General features: G+C 42.0%; 1 protein-coding gene across 4 annotated transcripts in view; it reads right to left on the bottom strand.

Moving 5' to 3' along the window:
- Positions 1-12,654, bottom strand: part of Dchs2 (dachsous cadherin related 2) — a 236,086-nt gene that overhangs the window by 54,933 nt on the left and 168,499 nt on the right. For 3 of the 4 annotated variants that reach the window (XM_030252335.1, XM_030252336.1, NM_001357165.2), the window contains exons 11-13: positions 7,545-7,679; positions 6,917-7,126; positions 2,805-3,662 (exon numbers count right to left, since the gene is read on the bottom strand). In XM_030252335.1, the coding sequence (XP_030108195.1) occupies positions 2,805-3,662; positions 6,917-7,126; positions 7,545-7,679 (1,203 nt within the window). Of the gene's footprint in view, positions 1-2,804; positions 3,663-6,916; positions 7,127-7,231; positions 7,280-7,544; positions 7,680-12,654 lie in introns of those variants that run through there. The other variant, XM_030252337.1, reaches the window with a different exon arrangement.

Here is a 12,654-nt window from a genome sequence, read left to right as displayed (position 1 = left end):
TTGAAGAGTCATGGGGAATGGGAGGATCACACATGGCAACCACAGGTTAGACCCTGATGAGAGGAGGCTTTGAAGAGTCATGGAGAATAGGAGGATCACACATGGCAACCACAGGTTAGATCCTAATGAGAGAAGGCTTTGAAGAGTCATGGAGAATGGGAGGATCACACATGGGCAAAGAAAAAAGGGCAACGAGCACAAGGCTCAAGGCAGTGAAATGTTCAGGGAAGTGGTCCAGCCCTCAGTAGGAGATGCCCTCATGTGGGGAGCCGCACTTATATTTGCCATTACAAGATGGCGCTGACAGCTGTGTTCTAAGTAGTAAATAATCTGCACATGTGCAGGGGCAGTTTTCCCGCCATGTGCTCTGCCTTTCTCGTGATGACAACTGGGCCGATGGGTTGCAGCCAATCAGGGAGTGACACGTCCTAGGCGGAGGATAATTCTCCTTAAAAGGGACGGGATTCTGGCACTCTCTCTCTTTGTCTCTTTCTCTTCGTCTTTTCCTCTGCTCTCTCCCTCTCTGCCCCTCTCTCTGCCTCTCTCTCTGCGTCTCTCTCTCTCTCTTCCTCTCTGCCTCTCTTTGCCGCGCTCTTCCTCTCTTGCTCCTGAGTAAGCAATAAAGCTTTGCCGCAGAAGATTCTGGCTTGTTGCGTCTTTCCTGGCCGGTCGCGAACGCGCGTAAGACCCTCAGTACCTGAGACTAACCTGGAAGTTCGATAATCTTGAGCCTAGAGTCAACAGGTAGATCAACTTCAGAAGCCATCTTCCCACTGTTTACAACTGTGGAGTCAAGAGGATGGTACTTACCATCCAGAACTACATCCCCAAGAAGGGTGATCAATGCTTACTGGATTTTGAAGGTATAGGAGACAAGCCTACCTGTATAGATCCTAACCTACTTAGGAGACACCCCTCAACTTAAATATTAACTACCCCAGGATGGACAATCTGGGGACACTCTGAAATATGGGAAAACCTACCTATTCCACAGACTACAAAACTAAATGTGACAAGCAGCATATATATATATATATATATATATATATATATATATATATGCATATGAGTGTGTGTGTGTGTGTGTGTTGTGTACATGTGTATATTGCCTGAAGCAGAGGACAGGAGGGTAGCCATTTGGGGTTAGGAAGGAGCATAATGAGAGAGGAGAAAGTGGGAAAGGGGAACAGGGTTGCATAGTGGGAGGCAATTAAGATCAAGGCATAATGACAGAGTCATGAAAGTGTCTTGGTAATACTCATTATTGTGTACACTAAAATTACTGAAATGAAAGTAAAACTATAATAAAGGCAAGGAAATCAAATGCCCTTTGCTGGCTTCTGTGGTCACCAGACACACAATTGGTACACATACATACATACACTCAGACAAAACAGTCAAAAAATCAAAGCAGCTTAATGTGATGTGAATTTACAATAACACCCACAATAAGCCACTCAAGATTAACAATCCATGTCAAGTATCTCTTACTGATATGGTGTTTGAGAGACCTATGGGAAATGTAAACTTCTCTAATACTTTCCATTTGAAGAATACAAAGGTTTGGGTCTTAGGTGCATTGGGAGAGAACAAAAGTCGCTCTGGAAGTTATACAATGGCATTAAATCACATTAAGGTCATTCTAATACTGATTGATAACCTGCAATATTTTGAGCCTACTGAAACACAAAAGGAACAGAAAACAATCAATAAGGGAAATCTTTTCCTTGTGTTTGATATCGCTGCAGTCTGTATTAAATTCATCTTCCAGGAAAAGGAACAGCTGCTGAAAAATGTCAATCAATGTTTCATGCACACAGCCCGTGCTTATCAGAGAACCCAGGGGACCCTCCTCATCCCGTTACTTGCTCTCATTCAACAGCTCTCCAAGCTGCTGTTCTCTTTCTTCTTTTCCCTTTCCTGTTATATCTGCTGGTTTTGGTCCACCTCCTAGCTGGCACTGTATACACCCTCCCATGTCAAGTGTATTCTTCCAGGACAAGCCTGTCCACAAGTCATTACACCTGGCTACTGACAGATGCCAGGCGCCTGCATTGCCCGCATAAGTGTTAACTAGCTTCCTTGAAGCGTACAATTTCAGAAGTGCATTACTAGGATATTAAGTGCTGTCTAACAGCTGCTTTTACAATATTAAATATTAAATATTACAACTCCAAATATTAAATAGAACTAAAAAGATAATCTTATAAGGAATTAATAAAACATGGAATTAGAAGGATAGAGACTTCTGACATGTCTATCCTTTAGCTTTTTAAGTCAAGTGTTAAGCAAGAAGGCACAGTGTTAGAAGTGGGTTTTGGTTTCTTATATTCTACCCTGACATCTTGTTTCAGACAAGGGCAACATTAGCTATGCCTATACTTCGGATGTGGATGTTTCCCAAAGGTCTACCATGTTAACAGCTCAGTGAAAAACCAAGGTGATGGTACTTCTGGGAAATGGTGGCAAGCCTGTGGCTCACTGTTGGGTCCTGGGGATGTGAAAGAGGACTCTATTCCTACTCTACCATCCCACCATGATACTGCCCTCCCAGAAACCCAACACAGCAGGGCCACTTAGCTTTGCCTAAAACTTTCAGAGTAACTAAACAAAAGAGAGGTCTTGTTTAATAGGCTAGTTGGTTCAAGTGTTTCACTGTAGTGCTAGAAAACTAATACAATCCCGGTATCAAGAATTCTCTAGACTCCTAGGCTTACAACTGAATCTGCAATGGCAATCTTCTGTAGTCTTTTGCATTGTGCCCTAATTTGTATAATACCCAAGAAACTTAAGGATACACTCACCTGGCTCACAGTTTTCAGTCACGAGTCCTGTGTAGAGATAGCGGCTGAAGGACAGCTTCATACCTTCTCCTTCCTTGTGGACAACCAAGAGACCCATGGTTGTCCTTGCCGGGGTCCCTTGATCTGTGGCCAATAACTGCAACCAGATAGGAAAGTGTTCTGAAGACAGATTCTGCTGCAGTTTAACTTCTCCTGTATATCCATCGATGGAAAACACGGACTGGCGGTCTGCAAAACTAAACGTAACAGTTCCATTGGGCCCTGCATCTGGGTCACTGGCTCTCAGATGAACAACGGTCTGGTTTAGGGCCAGCATTGGGGAGATGAAAGCATCAACTGGGTTCTCTTCCCAAACAGGATCGTTGTCGTTAGCATCCGTGACGGATATGAGTATGGAGAGCACGCTGCTTTTGGCACCTTGAGTGCTGCAGTCTCTGGCTACAGCCTGGAATGTGTGCTGAGACCTGGATTCTCGATCAAGGGCATGGCTAGTTCTCAAGATCCCTGTTACACGATCAATAGTGAAGGCACCGGAAACTTCCTCCATAAGAAAATATTCCACCTGCCCGTTGAGACCCTCATCTCTGTCCACGGCAGACAGCACCAGAACCACGGTGCCCACCTCGGCATCTTCTCTTATGGAGGACTGATAATGAAGCATAGGAAAAGCGGGGCTGTGGTCGTTGTCATCCAGAACTCTAACATGCAGCTGCATTGCAGAGCTTCGAGGCGGGTTCCCCAAGTCTGAGCACAGGATAGTGAGGGTAAAATTGCTGATCAGCTCCCGGTCCAAAGCACGAGTTGTTGAGAGTTCTCCTGAGGTTGTATGGATTGCAAAATACTCATCGGTATTTCCTTCTGTCACAGAAAACAGTTGAAGATCTATTAGAAATTGGAAAATAATAACCCCTTGATAGCTAATACACTTATTAATTTAGTCATTGAGAATGGTTACTGATTGTTGTATCTTAGCTCCTTTTTAAGTACTGAGAACAATGGAACACGGCAGAGTTGGTAGCTTCTAAATGTGTGTCTCAGAGAATTGCAACAATTGAATATAAAATGCTTTGTATTGATACATTTTCCCCACAACATTTAGATGTGTATTTTATTAAAAATAAAACAAGAGGCAGGGGTAAGAAACAGTATACAATGTCCATTTGGTTTGCGGAGCCCACAACCACCACTCCCATTCCATGTGATGCAATGCTCCCTTCTGGCCGCCACAGGTACTGCATACAGTGGTATCCATACATACATATACTTGTGAAACAACTAAATCTATTTTTAAAACACTCTAAGAAATTAGCAGGTGAGTAGTAATAATTTTCCATAATGTTACCGGCCGCTGAGTTTATTTTAGTTGTATACCACTTCTCTGTTCATCTCTTCTCCAATCCCTGGCACTGCCCGTGTGAGTCCTGACACTTCTGTGGGAGTCGGCTACACAACTGCCCAGTTCTTCCATGACCTCATCAAGATATTTTAACTCATCTCTGTATCTTTTAAAAATCTGTTCTTTACTATCGTCCATGGTACCAACTCTAATAAAAGTTATAATTGAGCACAAAGACAAAATCCATCTGGTAGATTACAGAATCTAAAAATGGTTCAAAGACTCATGGGCCACATTCTTGAGTGAGTGATAGGATCAAAGTACCAAGATCAATGGTATGAGCTCTTATTAGTTTGAAAGCACTTAAAGCATATGGGAACTAAGTGTTCAGAGAAAATTATCACAATAGCTAGTGTGCGTGCTCAGGGAGGAATCCTGACTTTTTATTTATAAGAGACAGTTAGTCTATATCCAACATAGGGATAGACACATTGTGTGATATTTTTGATTGAGAAAGCAATTCACTTGCTCATCCAACATTCATAGCCCTAGGAAGTGACACATATGACCTCTTATTGTATGCTACAACTGTGCTTCCAAGGCCTTAGAATCCAGGAAGGGTGGGTTGGGACACAGACATTAGGGTATTCTCTGAAGACTCACATTCAGGTGGCCGGGAATCAACTGTGTATAGCCTGTTAGCATGGGATCAAAATGCTATTAGAAACAATAACAACTAGGTTCATCCTTAAATGGGAAGAAGCAAGACTATTCTGTGTAAAGCAAAGACTGAAAGTGTCTTGGAGCAATTAGAAGAAAACTGGCTTCCCTGGGAGTTTGCATGTAGCATGTAAGGAGTGTGTTGTCACTAGTGAAGGCATGACTTTTGGAGGAAAGCAGGGTCAAACCTCAAATGGCCCATACTTCATTGCAGAACGTCAAGAAGAGAACTGGAAGGAATTTAGGCAGAGCCAGGAGTCAGGTTTCTGTTTTAAGAGCAAGACTGAGGAGTCAAGGTAAGAGTGAATTCACTTGCCTCTAAGGTGATGCGGTTACATAACAATGGCATCTTTAAGAGATGAGTCTGGTGAGTCTGTAGGTTATGGGGAATGTGCCCTTAAAGCAGATTGTGGAAGCCTTTATTTTCTACTCCTGTGCCCTAGCTTATAATGCAAGCAGGTCTCATCTAGTTTGCCATATGTATCTGCCATAATATTCCACTACAGGCCTAAAGCAATGGTCCAATCTGTCATAAACTGAAGCTCTGAATATGGAGCCCAACTAACTTTTGTCTCTTGCAAGTTGATTGTCTCAAGTAGCATGTTACTGCTACGAAAGACTAAATGAAAAGAATGATATTTATAGCAATCATTGCTAAAGGAATGTCTGAGCGTGTCAGGGATGGCATAAAGTGAAGCTTTCCAGGGAGAGTCTGTAAACAATTAGCTTTGAGGCAGGTCCCAGATGCATAGCTTGTTTGCCCTACTGCTACAAGTGTTTTCCCTGAGAACCTATTTAGTGTGTTGGTCGTATTTTTGTCAACTTGACATAAAACTAGTGTCATCTGGGAAGAGAAAACCTCATGGATAAAATGCCATTCACTAGACTGGCCTCTATGTAAGTCTATGGGGACATTTTCTTGATCAACGATTGATATGAGAGGACTCAGTCTACCGTGGTCAGTTCTGACCCTAGGCCGGTGTCCTGGGCTATATAAGAAAGGGAACTGAATGTGAGCCAGGGGCAGGCCAGTAAGCATCCTCCTCCAAGGTCTCTGAGTCAGTGTCTGCCTCCGGGTTCCTGCTTTGAGTTCCTGCCTCAACTTCTGTGCATGATGCACTGTAAGCTGAAAGGTGAAATAAAGCCTTCCCTCTCCAAGTTGGTTTTGGTCCTGGTGTTAGTGACAGCAACAGAGAAGCAAACTATGATGCCTAGGATCATAAATACAGGTTTGCTCTCCCATATTTGCCTTTATTATCACCCTCTTCTCAAAAACAAAACGGTATACTCCCAGCAGACCAAGAGGCTGGGTCACAACCCTTGAGTACAGGATCTCAAGACTAACCTGGGTAACATTATGAAACTTTTAGAAGAAGGAAGGAAGGAAGGAAGGAAGGAAGGAAGGAAGGAAGGAAGGAAGGAAGGAAGGAAGGAAGGGAGAAAATCACAGATTCATAAACTAGAAAAACAGAATCAATCAGTTACATTAATAGATACATTTCCAGCACAATTTTATATTTTGTTTTTAATAAACCACTAGAGAAAACTTGGACAGTATCTTTGATACTTTAATCTTTCAATAATCAACTCAACATAAAATAACTTTCAAGTTTAGATTCCATATTTATAAAATTTTAAAAGTCTCTTCCATTTCAATATATGCGGATACTCAATTTCAGACACTGTAGTAACAATAATTGATTTAAGAATAAAATTTTACTTCATTCCAGTAAATTATGACAGGATATAGAGGAAATATTAACTCAATATACAAAGCATAAACTAAGTGATCATAAGTAAACAAGCATAGGGTGAAGCCGTCCGTTCCATCTGTATTTGCCCTAGTGTTGGCATAGAATCAAATGAGCTTTCAAGACCACGACCTTAGAGAATTTGGAGGGTCCGGGGTGGCTGTGTGCAGAGGCAGAAGCCCAGGAGCAGGGGAGCCGGAGTGTGGGTTTTGTAGGAAAATGCAACAGACACCAACACATTAGACATCAGACTATCTGCATCACTGGTCAGTACCCAGAGAGAACGCTGGTTCTCCAGTACTCACCAGCTATGTGATAGGTGACAGCTCCATTGTTGCCAGCATCCATATCAAAAGCCAACACAGTGTACACAACCTCTGGATCTCGGTTTTCTAGGATTTCAATGTCATGATGGAGGACAATAAACTCCGGGGCATGGTCATTTTCATCTTCAATGGTGCAGATGATGTCCGCAGTGCTGGATAATGAAGGGACACCGCCATCTCGCACTAGTACTGATGTGGAACACAGAGGAGGGTGGGGTGGGGCTGTTAATACATACCTTAGACATAGGATTCTGGTTATCCAACACGAGACTGAACTGACTGAGTGTTCAGGGGTTGATCACATTCACGTAAAGGCATCTTACAGAACTCTTAAATATCAACCTAGAGAAATGACTCGGCAGTTAAGAGAAATTGCTCTTCTTCCAAAGGCCTGGAGGTCAGACCAGCACCCACATTAAGTGAAACTCCAATTCAAGAGGATCAGACAAACTTTTCTGGCCTTCTTGGGTACTGTATACACATGGTGCACATCCAGACAAGCAGGCACACACGTATATGTTCATTTTAAGTAAATAAACACTTTACAAAAGAAATGATAAATCTCACCAGTAATCCTTTGGGGGTGGGGGTGGGGCAAGTCCCTTACCTCGAAGCCTGAAGATTCCTTGAGCTTCCCTGTCAAACGTGACAGCTGTCACCACCTCTCCAGTGTCAGGATTGATCTCAAACAACCCAAAGGCAGGCCCTGGCATGATTTCAAACTGATGTTTGGAATTGACTCCTTAAGGAGAAAAAAAAATAATAAAAAGCAAACCTTAGCAACTCTCTCCTTGGGTAAATGATATATTCATCTTCATATGAATACATCAGGCTGAAGAGCAAGATTATTTTTTTAAGCTCTTCTGATTAAAGTAGAAGAAAATATCTCTGTCAGTTCTTCTGGAATAAAGGCCTCGTGAGCCAAAATGCTTGGTTTTCAAAAGCCTTATGAGACTCACCCACAGTGAATGCTTGGAATTTTTTCCTTCCCATAAAGTTTTTCTTAGGAGTGAGCAATGCCACAACGTAGTCCTAATTACTCCCCCTAACACCCCTGATTGTGATTTAATGACATAATTGTGAACTTGCGGGGCAGATGACAATTTCTGTAGATTGGCCTCTATTTAAAAAGTCTGTGCTCAGCTGTAAGACTGTGTTTATGCTCAACCTCAGGCGGCAGGCCCACAGAGTTGCTCTGTGGTTATTCTTGCTTTGTTTTGTGTTTAACCTAGCAGTCGGCCTCCTATCTGCAGTGAGAAGTGCCACACCACATTGTTATGTGTCTTGAAAATAATTCCTCCCATTTTTGTGGTTGTAAGTAGTCACTTGCTTATTCCTCCTCACACCATTGTAATTGTCCAGAACAAACAAGAGAATAAGAAAATAGAAGAGAAATAGAGATGGCTTAGTCTAATCCCATTACCTTACTAAGCAAGTTGGAAGCCTCTGTCTGCAGATATTCAGTGCAATCTTCCTCACGACACACATATAAAGATGTGTGTGTGTGCTCAGTTGCTTCTGTGTGTGCACCAGGCACTATCTGATATCAGACCTCAATACCTGCAGCCCCATGACCTCTTCCTCATCCCCCTTGGGGGCACCCCTCCCCAATGGCCTTCTTTCCCTCTGAGTATCACGCCACCAACCTTGCCTCTTCCCCATGTCACTTGTGACTTTTGGTTGAAGATTCCCAACAGGGCCTTTCTCTACTCTCCTTTTATTACTCAATAGATGCTGAGATGAAGAGTAAGTCCCAGCAGTACAGGTTCAGGCCACAGGAGTGCACCATCATCTGTGATTGTCCTCAGTCTCAGCTCCTCTGTAAGGCCTCCCACCAAACACATACTGGCTCGCTCGCACAGGCTCCTTTGTGTTTCTCAGAAAGACAAAAATCTATTGAGGAGTTCCCTCCATCATCTGAATCTTCGTTCAACTCAACCTGTTCCTAACCATCTTTTTTTTTTCCATTTTTTATTAGGTATTTAACTCATTTACATTTCCAATGCTATACCAAAAGTCCCCCATATCCACCCACCCCCACTCCCCTGCCCACCCACTCCCCCTTTTTGGCCCTGGTGTTCCCCTGTACTGGGGCATATAAAGTTTGCAAGTCCAATGGGCCTCTCTTTCCAGTGATGGCCGACTAGGCCATCTTTTGATATATATGCAGCTAGAGTCAAGAGCTCCGGGGTACTGGTTAGTTCATAATGTTGTTCCACCTATAGGGTTGCAGATCCCTTTAGCTCCTTGGCTACTTTCTCTAGCTCCTCCATTGGGAGCCCTATGATCCATCCATTAGCTGACTGTGAGCATCCACTTCTGTGTTTGCTAGGCCCCAGCATAGTCTCACAAGAGACAGCTACATCTGGGTCCTTTCAATAAAATCTTGCTAGTGTATGCAATGGTGTCAGCGTTTGGATGCTGATTATGGGGTGGATCCCTGGATATGGCAGTCTCTACATGGTCCATCCTTTCATCTCAGCTCCAAACTTTGGCTCTGTAACTCCTTCCATGGGTGTTTTGTTCCCAAATCTAAGGAGGGGCATAGTGTCCACGCTTCAGTCTTCATTCTTCTTGAGTTTCATGTGTTTAACAAATTATATCTTATATCTTGGGTATCCTAGGTTTGGGGCTAATATCCACTTATCAGTGAATACATATTGTGTGAGTTTCTTTGTGAATGTGTTACCTCACTCAGGATGATGCCCTCCAGGTCCATCCATTTGGCTAGGAACTTCATAAATTCATTCTTTTTAATAGCTGAGTAGTACTCCATTGTGTAGATGTACCACATTTTCTGTATCCATTCCTCTGTTGAGGGGCATCTAGGTTCTTTCCAGCTTCTGGCTATTATAAATAAGGCTGCTATGAACATAGTGGAGCATGTGTCCTTCTTACCTGTTGGGGCATCTTCTGGATATATGCCCAGGAGAGGTATTGCTGGATCCTCCGGTAGTACTATGTCCAGTTTTCTGAGGAACCGCCAGACTGATTTCCAGAGTGGTTGTACAAGCCTGCACTCCCACCAACAATGGAGGAGTGTTCCTCTTTCTCCACATCCACGCCAGCATCTGCTGTCACCTGAATTTTTGATCTTAGCCATTCTGACTGGTGTGAGGTGGAATCTCAGGGTTGTTTTGATTTGCATTTCCCTGATGATTAAGGATGTTGAACATTTTTTCAAGTGCTTCTCTGCCATTCGGTATTCCTCAGGTGAGAATTCTTTGTTCAGTTCTGAGCCCCATTTTTTAATGGGGTTATTTGATTTTCTGAAGTCCACCTTCTTGAGTTCTTTATATATGTTGGATATTAGTCCCCTATCTGATTTAGGATAGGTAAAGATCCTTTCCCAATCTGTTGGTGGTCTTTTTGTCTTATTGACGGTGTCTTTTGCCTTGCAGAAACTTTGGAGTTTCATTAGGTCCCATTTGTCAATTCTCGATCTTACAGCACAAGCCATTGCTGTTCTGTTCAGGAATTTTTCCCCTGTGCCCATATCTTCAAGGCTTTTCCCCACTTTCTCCTCTATAAGTTTCAGTGTCTCTGGTTTTATGTGAAGTTCCTTGATCCACTTAGATTTGACCTTAGTACAAGGAGATAAGTATGGATCGATTCGCATTCTTCTACACGATAACAACCAGTTGTGCCAGCACCAATTGTTGAAAATGCTGTCTTTCTTCCACTGGATGGTTTTAGCTCCCTTGTCGAAGATCAAGTAACCATAGGTGTGTGGGTTCATTTCTGGGTCTTCAATTCTATTCCATTGGTCTACTTGTCTGTCTCTATACCAGTACCATGCAGTTTTTATCACAATTGCTCTGTAGTAAAGCTTTAGGTCTGGCATGGTGATTCCGCCAGAAGTTCTTTTATCCTTGAGAAGACTTTTTGCTATCCTAGGTTTTTTGTTACTCCAGACAAATTTGCAAATTGCTCCTTCCAATTCGTTGAAGAATTGAGTTGGAATTTTGATGGGGATTGCATTGAATCTGTAGATTACTTTTGGCAAGATAGCCATTTTTACAATGTTGATCCTGCCAATCCATGAGCATGGGAGATCTTTCCATCTTCTGAGATCTTCCTTAATTTCTTTCTTCAGAGATTTGAAGTTTTTATCATACAGATCTTTCACTTCCTTAGTTAGAGTCACGCCAAGATATTTTATATTATTTGTGACTATTGAGAAGGGTGTTGTTTCCCTAATTTCTTTCTCAGCCTGTTTATTCTTTGTATAGAGAAAGGCCATTGACTTGTTTGAGTTTATTTTATACTCAGCTACTTCATTGAAGCTGTTTATCAGGTTTAGGAGTTCTCTGGTAGAATTTTTAGGGTCACTTATATATACTATCATATCATCTGCAAAAAGTGATATTTTGACTTCCTCTTTTCCAATTTGTATCCCCTTGATCTCCTTTTGTTGTCGAATTGCTCTGGCTAATACTTCAAGTACTATGTTGAAAAGGTAGGGAGAAAGTGGACAGCCTTGTCTAGTCCCTGATTTGAGTGGGATTGCTTCCAGCTTCTCTCCATTTACTTTGATGTTGGCTTCTGGTTTGCTGTAGATTGCTTTTATCATGTTTAGGTATGGGCCTTGAATTCCTGATCTTTCCAAAACTTTTATCATGAATGGGTGTTGGATCTTGTCAAATGCTTTTTCTGCATCTAACGAGATGATCATGTGGTTTTTGTCTTTGAGTTTGTTTATATAATGGATTACATTGATGGATTTTCGTATATTAAACCATCCCTGTATCCCTGGAATAAAACCTACTTGGTCAGGATGGATGATTGCTTTAATGTGTTCTTGGATTCGGTTAGCGAGAATTTTATTAAGGATTTTTGCATCGATATTCATAAGAGAAATTGGTCTGAAGTTCTCTATCTTTGTTGGATCTTTCTGTGGTTTAGGTATCAGAGTAATAGTGGCTTCATAAAATGAGTTGGGTAGAGTACCTTCTACTTCTATTTTGTGAAATAGTTTGTGCAGAATTGGAATTAGATCTTCTTTGAAGGTCTGATAGAACTCTGCACTAAACCCATCTGGTCCTGGGCTTTTTTTTGGTTGGGAGACTATTAATAACTGCTTCTATTTCTTTAGGTGATATGGGACTGTTTAGATGGTCAACTTGATACTGATTCAACTTTGGTACCTGGTATCTGTCCAGAAATTTGTCCATTTCATCCAGGTTTTCCAGTTTTGTTGAGTATAGCCTTTTGTAGAAGGATCTGATGGTGTTTTGGATTTCTTCAGGATCTGTTGTTATGTCTCCCTTTTCAGTTCTGATTTTGTCAATTAGAATGCTTTCCCTGTGCCCTCTAGTGAGTCTGGCTAAGGGTTTGTCTATCTTGTTGATTTTCTCAAAGAACCAACTCCTCCTTTGGTTAATTCTTTGAATAGTTCTTCTTGTTTCCACTTGGTTGATTTCACCCCTGAGTTTGATTATTTCCTGCCGTCTACTCCTCTTGGGTGAATTTGCTTCCTTTTTTTCTAGGGCTTTTAGATGTGTTGTCAAGCTGCTAGTATGTGCTGTCTCCCGTTTCTTCTTGGAGGCACTCAGAGCTATGAGTTTCCCTCTTAGAAATGCTTTCATTGTGTCCCATAGGTTTGGGTACGTTGTGGCTTCATTTTCATTAAACTCTAAAAAGTCTTTAATTTCTTTCTTTATTCCTTCCTTGACCAAGGTATCATTGAGAAGAGTGTTATTCAGTTTCCACGTGAA

The sequence above is a fragment of the Mus musculus genome, chromosome 3, assembly GCF_000001635.26.
Source record: "Mus musculus strain C57BL/6J chromosome 3, GRCm38.p6 C57BL/6J".
In the NCBI taxonomy this organism is placed as follows: domain Eukaryota; kingdom Metazoa; phylum Chordata; class Mammalia; order Rodentia; family Muridae; genus Mus; species Mus musculus.
This window is presented reverse-complemented; position numbering and strand designations above follow the sequence as displayed.